General features: G+C 34.4%; 1 protein-coding gene across 1 annotated transcript; it reads right to left on the reverse strand.

Annotated features, from left to right (window-relative positions):
- Positions 1-1,940: 1,940 nt before the first annotated feature.
- On the reverse strand, positions 1,941-4,048 carry LOC107488862 (xyloglucan O-acetyltransferase 1-like). The gene is made up of 2 exons (XM_016109636.3): positions 3,631-4,048; positions 1,941-3,190 (listed from the first exon to the last, which is right to left on the reverse strand). The coding sequence occupies exons 1-2, from the start codon at positions 3,905-3,907 to the stop codon at positions 2,064-2,066; spliced, it is 1,404 nt and encodes a 467-aa protein (XP_015965122.1). The 5' UTR covers positions 3,908-4,048; the 3' UTR covers positions 1,941-2,063.
- Between the last annotated feature and the right edge of the window lie 12,097 nt (positions 4,049-16,145).

The raw sequence follows: 16,145 nt of genomic DNA on the forward strand, positions 1-16,145 counted from the left end.
ACAAATAAAGTATTAAAAAAATGTAAAATTAATGTTAAAATTTAAATTTTAATTAATTAAATATTATTAGATTTTAAAATTTAAAATTTAGGATTAGCACACCTAAATACATTCACACTACATACAATTTTTACCATTCCATAATAAATATTATTAAATTTTTAATAAATTTTAATATTATTTGACTTCTGTCATGCAGCCTCCACAATATCCCGCTGGTCCACGTCCAAATTTCGCCGTCGCCGCTGGAGACAGTTTTGACGCAAGGTGCTTGTCTATCTGAAAGTGTCACTGTCACGTAATACCCGTGCAGCCACAACCATTGTTGTTTCACAATCCTGTGCTCTTGCCTACGTTGTTGTTCACGACCCCAAGGCTGTCGCCGTCTCCACAGTGCTCCACCGGTCTTCATCCACAGTTCGCCATCACCGCTGGTGAGAGCTTTGATGCAAGGTGCTTGTTCGTCCGAGAATGTCGTTGTCCCGCAATACTTGTGCAGTCGTAGCACTGCTATTTTGGAATCTCGTGTTCCTGCCGCTGCTGCTATTCACAACTCTTATCAACTAAATCGGATGTTCATTTTACTAAGTATGCGGATGATTCTTTTAATTCTAAAGTGGATGTTTATCTGGGTATATCATTACTTGATTTGCTTGATTCTACATGCACATGCTCGCGCAGGATGTTCATTTTATTATGTATGCAGATTGTTCTTTTCACTAAGATGTAGATGTTTATTTGGATCATACCATTTGGATAAACGAAACAAAGCGGCACGCGATGGAAGTGGCGAAGACACGACGCAGCAGCGTGGAAGCAAGGGCAGAGGTGCAGGGAGCGCGATGTAGGGAAGAAGAAGGTGCAGCGGCAGCGTCGATTGCAGGAAGTACAGGGACAACGTGATGCATGGGAGAAGAAGGTGCAGCAGCGGTGCGGCGTGTTGCTTCTTCAGACGATGGCGGCGCCAATGAGGTGCGTTGGTAACGGGGTGACAGAAAATGGAGAGTGAAGCAATTGCGATAAAAAGAGAGAAAGGTGGATGGTAAGAGGTTAGGGTTGTAATGAATAAATGGGATGTAATATTTTTTGTTTTAGTGGATCTGAAGTGCAGCCCATTGTTCACATTGTTCGTACCCCGAATAAAGTTAAAAAAAACTTTTGTTTAAAAACCCAGTTGCACCGGTAACTAAAATGATCTTTTCCTTGAAATACTCCTCAACACTATTACTTGTGAACTCTGCCATAGCTAATTGAAATAACAAATAGCTGTAGTAACTAACAAATAGCTGTAGTAACTAACGGTATATGAAAATGTGTACTAAATCTTATATAGTTGTTTGGCTCTGTTAATAAATGCCACAAAATGTTCTTCACGGCAGCATTTGCACAAGCTGCAGAGAAATAGCGGCGCGCAGTCAGGATGCAGCGGTATCGGCATAGGGGTGTGGCAACGTCAGCACGGGCTGTGGGGGAACAGCGGTGTTTCGACCACATCTGCATTAGCAGTGAGACTGCGGCGTCGGAATGGCTGTCTCAATGATGGGTTTTGGACGTGGACCGGAGATTGACAACAACAAGTTTTGGACGTGAAAAGAAGGACTGTCGAGATGAACGATGATGTCAGTGGAGGAAGAGAGAAAGGTTGACATAGAATAAAAACGTAATGTCACGATATATTAAAAGGAGGTTATGTTATCTAATTTTAATAATTTAAATTCAAAAATTAATTATTCTAATAAATTAAAAATTTGATTTTAATAATTAAATTTAACTTTCTTTTTATAAACCGATATCCACGTTATTCAATATTTTACATTGTTTATCTATACTTTTTCAATTGTTATCATCAATAATTCAATATACAGCATTAATAAATATTTTCCCTCACACAACCACAGAAATTAACAAGTACAATGCTAGATTAATGCACAGATTCGCTTTATAACCACAAAAACAATGTATAAACAAAAAAATCACCTCCCTAATGCAATAGTCACCACCACCTATATATGTTTAAATAGTACATTAATTACATCAATAATATTTCATTATTCCCTTGGTTGTTATTTCCACTTCTTGATCATTTCAAGAAAAATTTCATTCCATGTATCTATAGGCCCTGGCAAACACCAATGAACACAATCATTTTGAACATGTTCTGGAACCCCTTCAGAAAATGGAAAAGGATACATATAAGGACCAGCATGACCATCAGGTCTTAAGAGTGCTAATTTTGTTACATCCAATGCCTCAAATCTAATAAACCCTAATAATCCACTTTCATTATTGCCTTTTTCCTTCGCGATTGTAACTTCTTCCATCTCAATCTTCCTAATCTCAGCATCCATTCCTTCAAGCTTTTTCTCTTCTTCCTTATAAGGCCTAGTCATTGAACATGTACCTGCCTTATCCCAATCACCTTCAAAATGAGCAGGTGAAAATGTCTTCACAATTACATCAACACCATTATTATTGGAATTTCCATTTCTACCCCCTGTTAGTTTCCTCTCAATTATGCTATTAAGGGTAGTCCTTAATGCCTTCCTTAATGGATCATAAAAATCAATTTGAGTGTGATTAAATTCAGCAACATTCAAGCTTCCCAAAATTTTCCCACCCTCATAGTAAATTGAAGGAAGCAAAAACCAATGGCCAAATGAAATTACAATCATATCCCAATTACCAATATCCCTAGCCCACCTCTCATTAACATGATCCAAATACATAGTATTATAATATTGCCCATTATTTGATCTCTCTACACCTTGAACAAGAAATGGGGACCAATACAATGAGAAACTTGAATTATGAGAAGGGAAGTGCCACCTACGGAATTTATTGTCCTCACCATTTCTATACACAAGATTTGGTGTTGAAATTGTGGACAACATGCATAGTAGTGACTCTAATTGATTCCTAGCAAGAGAGTCACCAAGAAAAGCAATGTGCTTGTTCCTAACAAGTTGGAGAAAAATGTTGGGGTCAAACCTTGGAAGATTGCATTGACTTGGCTTCCATCTCCAATATAGGTACCCTGAGTCAGGTCTTCCATTTGGGGTGCATTTCTCAGTCTCTTTGACCGTTCCACATGTGGTTGCATTGTACAAAGGGCTTATGTTGTCACTCACCCATTCTCCATTGGAGTAGTCACATTGGTTCTCTTCATCGTCATAATAAGCCTTTTCCTTTTCTGCCACACCGAGAAAAATTAATGATAAATTACAATGCATTTATGTGAAGCATTCTAGTAATAAACCAACAAACTTAATAAAGCCCCATGTCACATGTTGTTATATTATGTGTGATTTGTGAAAATAAAAATTTTGGAAAATGGGTTTTTTTTTTTCAAATTAACCAAATACAAAAAAAAAATAAGTAAAAGAGAGCTTATTGTGGAATTTAAGACCAACAAATAAGTAATAATCAATCACTTTCTCTGCTTCAAAATAATTGTGAATCTAGATAATAAAGTGGTGCATGGAAAATGTATTTGAATAATTCAGACACGTTGAGTTTCCAATGCACTATTTTGTTTAAACTCACAGTTATGTTTTGAAACAGATGTAGTATATATTTTTAAGCAAGATAGAAGAAAGTACACCATGCATAAACATTGCACAATGCATATACCTGTAGAAGAAGAATTTGTTGTTGATGACCGCGACGAAGAAGGAGAAGAAGAAGAAGAAGAAAGAGAAGAGTGGTAGGTGATGGTGATGGAGTTTGAATGAGGAAGATGATGAGTTTGTGGAGAAGAAGAAGGAGGAAAGGAAAGAGGGTAAAAGTGTAAGCAAAGCAAAGCAGTGGGAAGGAGAGCAATAGGAAGCAAAGCATAGAGTGTTAATGGAAGAATTCTCTTAATGAGACATAATGATTGATCCTTGAATGGGTTTGTAGCAATTCCCATCTTCTCTGCTTTTGTGTTTGTTTATGTTAATGTGGAAGTTGAAGAGGTAGATAGAGATGTTTGCTAAGCACAATATTGGATCTTCCACAATCTCTGAAATACAATGATTGTATTCATTCCGGATTTGTTGCAGAGCGAGAAAAGACACCAATGATTAGATATACCTTATCAATTATGCACAGTAACTAGAGCAATTTACTCCTCTTCCTTTCTTGACTTGTCATACCTTAATTAATAATTAGATATAGGTATCTTGTTCTTGTCTCGTAAGGGCATATTTTGAGAGGATAACAATACAAAATTTTAAAATTCTTAATGAATTCAATATATTAGAAATATAAAAAATGTTTATCTTTTCAATAATTTTTGATAAAATATTTCTTCTTTTAGTATCTTATATTTTTAGGACATAGATTAGCAAAACTCTTAATAATAATTATAAGTAAATAAATACAAAGAGTAAAGGAAAAACGATAAGTTTTATTATTGTGCAATTTATCGTTTATATATAGTTATTGCTGTGTGCTCTCCTCTTTAATCTTGTTCCCTACCCTCCAGTTTCTGGTTCATCCGTTCTGTTTTGCTCTTTTAGTAGGAGCAGATTTTTGTTTTCATATTAGAATTAGTATTTCTGCTATTATCTTGTACATTAAAAATGGATATTAAATATCAAGAATAGACACCACATTAAGCGGGGGACAAGCATTTAATAATTAATAGTGGTAAAATATAAATAAAAATATAAAAAAATGATCATTTCACTCTAGATGCGATTTTTTTATGTTGTATATTCAGGGACAGAGCTAGAGTTTTTTAATGGAGGGGGTCAACATGTAATATATAACTTGACAAGAGAGAAGAAATAAAAATAAGAAGGTTAAATTGTAAAATAATCAATTTTTTATATAAAAATGATCAAGTTTGGGGGGACCATTGCCCCCGTTTCTTAATACCAAATTCCATCCCTTTGTATATTATATGAAATATGAATATGAATTTATAAAAAAATATCATTATCAAACTAAAATTGACAATATTCATTTCTAAATATAAAACCACAGTTTTGTAGGTTTTTTTCCCCTTTAAAATCGCATTAGTACTCTTACCCTTAGTTTGGTTATAAGCTATAACTTAATTTCTTTCCATTTCAACTTCATTGATTCCCGAACTCCCAATCACTCCAATAATAAATTAAGTCGTTCTCTAATTTCTAATGTTGGTCAGTACTTTACAATTATTTTCTGGTTCTTTTGGGAAAATGTCTTCTTATAGAGGCAAAGTCGAAAGACCAAAATACCCCGTTAATAATCTTTCAATTTAGAATGTTTTTAGTTGCAAGCTGAACACAGGTGCTACATTTGCAAGGACATAATTGTCTTAATACTTTACACTTTACAGTAGCCATAGCCCATAAGAGCCATGGAGGCATGGACATGGTTCCCCATTCATCGGTACCCTTTTCAACGACAAATTCAAAAATCAAAAGTGAGTTTTGGCCTTCAAAGGTCTTTTTTTTTCCTTTTAATTTGCTTTTTGAATTGCGATTTTCCCGTACGAAATAAGTTTTTATTGATATATTCTTTAATAATAAAAAAAATTGATATCTTCTTATTGCATAATACATTTTATAACCTCGATATAATGAATTATGTAATAATGACTTTATATGTATTTTTTATTTAATTAGTTTAGTAATTAACAAATTATAGTATTAAAATATCTCTTAATGATACAGGTGAGAAGTGTCGGTGACTTTCAAATGGTAGAATTTAGAAAATAAAGGGAGAAAGAGAGATGAGAAGTGTTGCATTAAAAATAAATAAATGAATTGAATGAATAATATGTATACATGAGTTTAGTTTTTTTATATTTTATTTTAACTAATAATTGTTATATATGTTGTATTATTATAATTTTATTATTTAAAAAAAATATGTTTAATATTAGGATTAAGTATGATTTTGGTCTTTAAGGTATAGACCGAAAAAATTTTTTGTACCCAATCTTTTTTTGCATACAAAATCGTCTCTAAAGTTTAACTTAATTTTAAAACCATCATTCGGACCAAAATACCCTTCTCCTTTTTCACCAAAATATCTAGTTTCTATTCTTCTTTTTCTTCTTCTGCATCACAACATCATCTCTTCTTCCTTTTCTTCTTCTTCATCACAGTGCTAACAACAACAACAATAAAATCAGAAGTACAACTAATTAATAAATATAAAAAATAGAATTAGAAATACAAAGTTGAGGAAATTGATTTTATTTTCTCAAATATACAAAGCTCAGAAAAATGTGGTACTGTGCATTGCAGCTTGTTTTCTCTATTGGTAAAGCACCAGAAGATAAAAAAATTAGAACACAAGAATCAGAAGAACAAAACACAAAGAGATCAAAGATCAAATCAGAAGTAGAAAAAATTAGAAGCAGAAGAAATAATGAACAATAAAATCAGAATCAAAAGCAGAAAAAATTAGAAGCAGAAGCAAAATGAATCAGAAATAGAATCGGAACCCTAGGGAGGACCAGCGGCAAGGACCAACGGCGAGTACGCGAAGCGGCGGCAAGGAACAAAAGCATCGGCGGCAGTGGTGGAGCGTGACATTGACGAGGCACCCCTCTTCCTCTCCCTGGCCGTGCGTTCATTCTCTCTCTCTCTCTCTCTCTCTCTCTCTCTCTTTATCTATCTATCTTCACGAGCTCTTCGATGGCGACAAGGCGTGGCGGCAAGGCTCGCGTCTCCTCTCTCCTTCGCGAGATGAGGAGCAGCAGCGATCGGCAATGAGTAGTGGCAATAGGAGAGAGGAGGATGAGCAGAACGACAACGCAGCGAATTCCCTTCTCCCCTCGCGTGATTCCCTTCTCCCCACCTTCCCTTCCCCCTTCTTCCCTCTCCCTCCTAGCGTGATTCCCTTTCCCTTCCCCTTCTCATCAGTTTTCTTTGTTTATTTTATAATCTTTTTAGTTAAGGTAATTTTGTAATAAAACTTAAAAATTTGGTAAAAAGAACGATTTTAAACCTAAGTTAAACCTTAGAGACGATTCTATATGCAAAAAAAAAGTTGGGGACGAAAAAAATTTTTGGCCTATACCTTAGGGACAAAAACATTTTGCGCATATTTGCGGTGTTTATCCGAATTCAATCCAAAAATTACGAATATGGATCCAATTCGCACACTAATAGGATCGGATTGCGGATTTTAAGTAGGTATCCGCGGATCCATAAAAATAATAAATAAAGAAGTAAATATTCTTTTTATGCTTTATTTCAACAAATAATTATCATATATGTTGTAGTATTATAATTTTATTATTTGAGAATAGTATGTTTAATATTATTTTAAGATTAAACATGTTTAAAAGAGTAGAAAAAAGGATTTTATTGATATTTTTAATAAAAATAAGCTTTTCAAAATATTTTTTTAGTTTTGCGGATATATCCGATCCGATCTTCAAATGTGTTTATCGGATTGGATCAGATCCAAGCTTAAAAACTGTAGATATTGGATCTGATATGATGATTTTAGTGCGGATCGGATTGAGATTTCGGTCATATTCGATCCGCGTTCACCCCTACTATACTCAGCCTCGAAGTTGGACTTCAAAACACATTGTTGCTTTTTTGCCCTATATAAATGCAATACCCTGTTATAAACTTCCTATCCTCTATGATCGAAGCCCAATCAGAATTAGAATAACCTGTGACAGCTAAAGATGAGCACTTTTGCATGTGTAGTCTAACTATTCTTATTCCTTGTAACTATATTAGGATTCTCTTCACTTCCTTCTACTGAGGAGACCCTGGAGCTTGCATGAATTGACTCACTCTGTTCACCAAAAATGCTATCTCTAGCCTTGTAATAGTAGAATACCTACAACAGACGGATACAAACTTGGATTATTGAATACCTCACCATCTGTGAAAGTCAGTTTTAGATTTCATGTCATTGGAGTTGGAGCAACTTTGTAGTCTTGCATTGATGCCTTTTGAAGAACATCCTTGATATACTTGGTCTATGATAGCACCATGCCTCCATCACATGTCTTTGTTACTCCTATACCAAGAAAGTAGTGAAGGGAGCCCATGTCTTTAAGTGCAAAAGTCTTGTTTAGCTGCTGAATAATACTAATAATTGCGTTTGATGAGGAACCTATGATGACAATGTCATCCACGTACACAAGCATAAAAGTGATTGAATCTTTTGTTTTTCTCACGAAAAGACTAACATTAGACCTTGTTTGGGTGAAGTCTAAGCCTTTTAATGCTGTTGAGAGCTTGGTAAATCAGGTGCGTGGGACTTGTTAAGACCATATAGAGAGTGGGTTAACTTGTAAACCACTTGTGAACCACCGATTCAAAACCTCTTAGTTGAGTCAAGTAAATTTTTTCATGAAAATCTCCGTGTAAAAAATCATTATTAACATCTATTTGTCTTATGTCCCAGCCTCTAGAGAGAGAATTAAAATAATTCTTACACTTGTTGGTTTGATGACTGGGCTGAAAGTCTCTTTAAAATCAATGTGTGCCCTTTGATTGAACCATTAAGCTATCAACCTTGCCTTGTACTTGCTCCTTGTGCCATGAGGATTTCGTTTTACTCTAAACACCTATTTGCTTCCGACTGAAGATCTACCTTTTGGTAATTCTATTAGCACCCCTGTTTGATTTTGCATAAATGTTGCATATTCCTCATTCATTGATTGCCTTCGATGAGGAATGGTGTAAGCTTGATTGTTGAATCTGTTGACTCACATCTGATTGTTAATTCACTTCATCTTGAAAAACTCTAAGTTTACTAATGCACTCTTGGATCATGTTATCATAGCATGTTTGTTTGCTGTTTACGAGGGAGGTTGTGACTGAATATCAGAAGTTTGATGTTGATCTGTAGTTGACATGGCCTGTTCTTGAGTATCATGAGATTCGAAACTAGAAACTCTTGCCAATTCTGGTGTATGAGGCATGTGAGGTAGTTGGTTTGTGTGGTTTTTGACACTGAAGGAGTGGATTGATTATCCAAACTTGGTTGGGGCTGAGATATCCGAAGAATTAACTGGTGTAAGTGCATTAAGTGGTGCAGCTACTAACTTTAGCATTGAAATATAAGGTATTGACAAGGAAGGAACACTGGCTAGTGGAGTTGAACTAGAAATAAAACCAAAACTACCTTCTTTGTAGAAAAACACATCTTCTTGAAAATGCACATCTCTAGTAACGATGATCTTACCTCTACTTGTGAGACACCTAAAACCTTTATACTCTCGAGCTGGTCCAAGATATACACATAGTTATGACCGGAACAGAAACTTATGCTTGTTGTATGGCGTTGTATGAGGGTAACACAAACAACCAAATATTCTTAGTATATCAAAAGGTGGAGATTGTTGCATTAGCTTCTCATAGGGTGATTGATAATTCAATACTGGAGTAGGTAACAGATTGATGAGTTGGGTTGTAGTAGTAAATGTTTTCCCCCAAAATTTCATAGGCAAATGAGCTTCAGCTAATAGAGTTAACCCTAGAGTTGTAATATTCTTATATTTCTGTTCTATGGCACCGTATTGTTAGTGCACATGCGGACAAGCTAAGAAAAGCAAGGGATAATTTCTTCTATTCTAAAAAAATTAGCTAAAGTAGTATATTCTTTTGCATTGTCAGATTGAATATACTTAATCTTTGTATTAAATTGCAGTTCTACCATTTTCTTAAATTAAACAAAGATTGAATGCAGATGAGACCGATTATGTAACAAGAAAATTCAAGTATATATATTTTGAGAAAGCATAAATAAAATGTAGATATATTGTATCTTGATTCATTTATTGAAGGAATGGGTGCAGGGCCCAGATCTCAGTGTACAACAACTCTAAATGTGAACTTATTACAGTGTGATAAAATGTGAAAATAAGAGTTGTCTAGAATTTCCTAAACAACAAGAATTACATAGAGAGTTTGAAATAGTAAAAAAAATTTCTATCTTTAAGGACCTTTAACAATATATTAGAGGACGGATGTCCAAGTCTCAGATGCTATAGTCTAAAAATAAAATTATTGTCCAATTGAATAGAATATGCAACAACATCTACATTACTGATTGATTCCTTTAAGCAAGCTGGACCAAATGAATATAAATCATTTCTAACCGTTATTCCTTGGAGAAGAATCTCCTTAAAATCCTGCCATTTAACCAAACATTTGTTAGGATGAAATTCAATCCATGTATTATTACCACAAACAAATTTATGAACACTACGTAAATTCTTTCTAATTTCAGGTATAAGCAGTAGTCTTTGCAATTTAAAAATATGTTGAGAAGAAAATTATTTTAATAGTGAATAGCCAACTTTTAAAATACGTAAAGAATTTTCATTATCTATAACTACTTATTTTTTACCATTGTAATTATTATATTCTATCATGTTTGAACCTTCTGAAGTCATGTGATGAGTAGCGCCCAAAACTAAATACTAATTTGGGTCATAAATGGTTGAAGATGTGACAGCTAAATTAGTCATAGTTATAATTATTTGAGGTCTATTTTGACAGCTCCCAAATATTTGATCGAAACTATACCAGCTGTTCTTGCCTACTTAATCCGAGGTATAGCTCATCCTCCGACCAAGATCAGCAAACTTCTCGGCTGGATCACGATATACGTCGGCAATGGATGAACAATAGGGTTGGGAACCTGCAAAGGCACTCCAATGCTCAAGTTAGTGTAAAGTAGATAATGGATCCTATCTTAGAAGAAAATGACATACCTTTCCTAGCTTTGTTGTCCGCCTTATATTTTAGTGGAAAGGTCGGCTGTTATCCTTGGGTTGTAACGTTCAGGGAGAGGATTAATTGTGTATCTGACGTTATTGGTTTAAGGTTGTTTATAGCTCATTATGAAATGATCGGTTACGATTATGAATTAGGCGTTACCGAGCTATAACTTATAACCAATGATTACTGGTCATATCACTGCCCCCAAGCTTGACCTGACTTTAAGGAGATAGGTTGAGCTTTATAATAGTCGAGTTATAGCTCGGTATACTGTGCCCTCAGGTCAGCGTATCTCACTTAAGGTTACTTGGAGGTAACTGAAAAGGCTTGACACTGCAATTATAGTGTTTCCCCTCGTTTGAGACGTGTACAGCTTTATTTATTATTATTTTTCCTAGATGGGTACAACTTCCAAGACTTTCTTATAACCGTTCAAAGTGGGCTTCATTTAATGGCATTGATTTTCATCATGGATTCAAAGAGTTAAGTAAATGAATGGTTTGGGGTCTAGCTCTTTGTTTCCTGCAATAAACTTCAAGTGGTTATCCAGAAGCTTCTAAACACAATGAGTACCAGAGGTTAGTCTCATTCTTCCCCCTACTCTATTTTGTTTTCGTTGCCATTTTCCTGGGTTTATCTAAAACAATAAGTGAGAAGAAAGGAAAATTTTTACCCAAGATTGAAGACGACGAGTCTTATGATTGGGTCGATGATGATGTCAAAATAAGGGCTTCCCTATTTTCTGATAAGGATAGTGTAAATGAAGTTAAGTTAGCTAGCATAGTTAAACCTGGATTCCATTTGGAATTACTGCCATGCAACCGTTCTGATCGGGTTTTTCATAGAAAAAGGGACTTCGAAAGCTTTTTTATGTACAATTGCGTATTGGAGGAACTACGTGTTCGACTCCCGTTTACTCAATTCGAATGTGATATTCTGAAACAGATGAACTGCGCTCCGTCACAAGTTCATCCTAACGGCTGGGCATTTATAAAGTGTTTCCAAGTGTTGATGCAATTTCTGAAAATTGAACCGGAATTGGAGCTTTTCTTTTCACTGTTCCAAGCCAAAGGGGTGTGGACACTACAAAAAAAAGAGTTTAAAATGGCATTGACATTACGGCAGTTTTAAAGAACCGCCGTAATACCCGGTTATAATGGCATCTTTGGTTGCCGCCATAATTAACTTTGTGTTTTCTGGCGGTTCTGGTGATTATGGCGGTTTCGAACCGCTGTTTTCACACATATATAAAACAAAAGAATTGCAACCCTAGCCTCATTAAATGAAACACAGTAACGGCGCTCTCGATCTCGCTTCTCTCTCCTTCGGCTCCTCCATGCTCCGACAGCGCCGTTCTTCCCTCTCGGCTTCTCCTCTCTCCACCAGTTACGATTTCTCTAGGTACTTCTCCCTCTCCGCCAGTTTTGAACGAACGCAGGGAAGAAGAAGAAGAGAGTGACTCTTTCGTGCATCACGGAGAAGAACCGTAATTGAAGCATTTTCATCTCAGGTAGCCTCTTTTACAAGTCTTCCAATCTCTTCATCTTTGTTTCGTTATGTGTTTGTGCGTTGAAGTTTGAACCGCCGCTGTCCTTCCCAATTCTCGGTCTACTTGAATTTAGGGTTTTCCAGCCATAGTTTGTACTTTTTGGACCATGATACACTCGAATCTACATCTCTTGCATTGTTGTTTGAATAATAATGTTGCCACTTGAGCTTCAAGATTTATGTAATTAAAGAGAATCGAAGGTTTTTTTTAGCATCGCACAAATCGGTTGCTAAATGTGTAGGTAATGTTATATGCAAAGTCCTCCTTGAAGCAATTGTGATGATAAATGTTTCAGACTTTCTGCATTGATAGGTCTTCGTTGGGTGCTATGTTATTATTTCCGTAATTTGAACAATTTGTCATTGACAATCTTTTCCTAGCATTTATGTAACCGGATCATTCCCTTGTTTTTCATGGTTAAATTTTGTTTCTCTGTAGAGCATGGTAGTGTGTTCTCCATAATTCGGACAAGTTCTCATTGACAATCGTTGATGCTGCTGATTTTCTGATGATTTCAACTTACATAGCAAAACTAGAATTTGCTTAGTATTTTTAGGAAATTAATATCAAGAAATGCTGTTGTCTTTTGTTTTTTCTTGTTTGCTGGTTCAATTTTTAAGGCGCAGTTTCTGGATTAAAATAGTTCTCAAAGCACTCCATTTTTAAATGTTCTCAATGACCAGTCAGATTTTTAGTATATTCTATTCCTTATTCACATGTTAGGCCTCCTTTTAATTCACATAGCTTGTTTTTGCTGACCCCTTTTTATATTTTAACTTTCAGTTTCAATTTTACATGTCTTCAGATACCCTATATTGACTATTAAACTCACTTGTCTTACTTGTGTTTGAGACTTTCAGCTGGTTTTTAATCAATCATTCAAATAGGCACCACCAGATTTTGCATTTAACCAAGAAATAAAGAAATAAGAATTAATTGAAAACAGATAGTGTGTCTTTGTGTTTTTATGTAAACCAGTTTTTTGATTATTTAGATAACTAACTAACTTGCTTTAACTAACATGAATTTGTTGGTGATAATTTTTCATGTGAAACAGGTTTTTTGCTGTATCTGATTTTTGCTGCTGTTCTCCAGCAACTGTCGTTAGTTTGCTTCTTCAAGTGTTTGAATTGAATGCTTACTTCAGTGTTGCAACAATCTATTCTTTATTTTTAGTATTTATCTTGCATTTAGCTTGATTTTGGAAATTAAGATAGTAATCTTGTTTCCTTAAGTGCTCTTACAAATACTAGAAATGAGATCTTTTCATGAAAGTTTTTTACCTTGTTGCGTTGGTTTGTTTCTCTTTCAGTTTATGTATCATGGTCTATTCCATTACATGAGCTTGTCAAATGTTCTTTATTTTTGTAGTAAGGGAAGTTTTGTCAACATGGATTTTGTGATTTGATCATGTCACTTGATTATTATTCAAGAGCGTACTATCCAATTATGTTAACTATGTGCTACACAAGTCATATTTTAGACACCCATCACAATGATAAAGATAGTGCTTTCAGTTATCGTGGCAGTCATTTAATGTGGCACCAAGCACCCACATGGCACATGGATGAATCTCTCTCAGCTGACCTGTGCTACCTAAAGTTAGGCTAAGAATACTGAATTATCTGCGGATTTCAGTGTCAAATACATGAGATGCATTCATGATGGCTGAATTTATCTTTGTTGCAGTTTTTGAGCTTATTAACTAGTTAAAATTTGACATTGATTATTGGTAAGTATTATTGCTTACCTTCATCTTGATATTGACTACATCATAATATTAATAGCATTGGTCGAAATCTACGTCAAAGGACTAATTATAACCATGCAAAATTGGTTGATGATTAAAGCTACCTTGTAAAGAGACTAACCTGTCTCAATTATAGTGGTTAATGATTTTTTTCCTACAATACTTTCTTAAATCGGATCTTTTTTGCTTGTCCTTTGTGACAGAGATCTCAATAAATTGGCTAGTATTGTACCTAATTTGCAAGCAATTTCATTTGAATATTTTTTACTTACACAGGGAAGAGCTCTTTAGAATCCTGAACAAGTCAGTATCAGATATTTGCTAGACTTGGTTCTGGAAGTTTTAGTGTTTTCTTTGTGTGTCTTGTTCATTAATCATTAAGTTTTAGTGTTTTCTTTGTGTTTTCTAGATTTGTTTCCTGCTTTAAATTTGACCCCCCCTCTAAATCTTACGCTTAATTTAGCAGTGACTATATGTACCTCCTCACAATCCTTTATCATTCGATGCTTTGTGTATTTGTTTGATGTTAATTCTGTCATTCTTAAATTAGGTCTTATATTTGTTTCTCCTTTGTTCTAGCTGATTGGATTTGTTATTGATCAGGGCCTAGCTGCCTTAATTGGATTTGTGTTCTTGTGGTTTAATTGGCAACCTATAAAGTGAAAGATTCTTAATAAGGTAATAGCTTCGTGTTCTTTCTTATCAAGTTACTAACCATTTTAATTTGTTATTGCCTTAATTAGCATTAGCTGGTTCCCTTTTTCCAGTACAAAATATTTAGTTCAGAAACCGTGACCAATTTAATGGAGTCTTCATGGATTAGTTGCATAAGGTTTACTAGTCCAATCCCTTTTGTTAACCGATATTACATCAATCTTATTTTCTTAGAAATATTAATTATGTTAGTAGCTAGATTGGCATGTCGTACATAATTTGGTGGCCTGGTGGGGGAAGAGATTTGGGAGGGAAAATAACTAAATCAAATTGAACATATATTTAGAGGCTTAAATACATTAGTAGATATTTGTTATCTATTTCTTCATCTTACCAAATACAACATTAATGTAATAATGTTGTTCCCTTCAAGTCTTCAACTAAGCCATAGCAATGAATGATACCTTTCTAGAATTAAAAGTACATGAATGTAGGGAGGGGGAAAAAATTAGAAAGAAAGAAAAGAAAAGAAGCAAATTTTCATATATTTTTGTGTAAACACACAACATCATTTCCAATTTTTAGTAGCTTGTTTTCATTAGTTTCCTTCTTAATTACCTTTAACTGTTCCATTACTTGAGGCAGGGGCATTGACTTTATACATAGCTTAATAATTAAGAACATCTCAGATTGTACATAGAAATTCTATGAATACAGATTCATGTCTTAGATAATGTACATATTTATATCTATATTTAGATCAAAATCATCTTCATCAGCAGTCATCATTATTAGCTGCCTCAGAGGGAAAATTCGCATTCGAAAAGATCACTGAAAGTTCCTGGATAGTTTAATAAGTTTATTTTCATGCTAAGTTATATAAGTTACTTTGCAGTTTGCACATCTCTCTTTATATTATTAATTTTATCATCATGGACAATATGGTCACTTTGTTTTTAATTTGATCACTTCTGATTAATTTTAAAATATATGATGTCAGTTAGGCTAATATGTTATATACATGAACATGCTTGCGTGAACCACCTAGCTAGCTTCTTTGGGATTTCGTGTACATTAATTAGTTATATATTTAATTTTAATAAATCTGTTGGTGATAATTTTTCATGTGAAATAGGTTTTAGATCTTCATCAACTCTTGCTGCTAGCTACTTTACTTTGAAAAAAGAAGGGAAATTATCATTTGAAAGAGTTTGTTGTAGGGATTGGATCAAGAGAGTGAGATTCCATCACCAAGAGAGTTAGGAAGTAGGTCTTCTGGAGCGAGCAACAAAGAAGCATGATCTTGTATGATAAAGATTTTATGTATTAAGTATTATAGATATATGTTAAGACAAATTATTGAAAAATGTTATCTTTGATACTTTGTTTTTGGATTATGATTTTTTATTTTCGGAGATTGTATATGAATGAAAAATCTTGTTATGATGTTTGATTTAAGGTTATGCTTTTTGGTTATTATGAGATTTTAAAGTTTGAGTTCTAAAAATGTCACTTT

Source organism: Arachis duranensis, chromosome 5 (assembly GCF_000817695.3).
Source record: "Arachis duranensis cultivar V14167 chromosome 5, aradu.V14167.gnm2.J7QH, whole genome shotgun sequence".
Lineage (NCBI taxonomy): Eukaryota > Viridiplantae > Streptophyta > Magnoliopsida > Fabales > Fabaceae > Arachis > Arachis duranensis.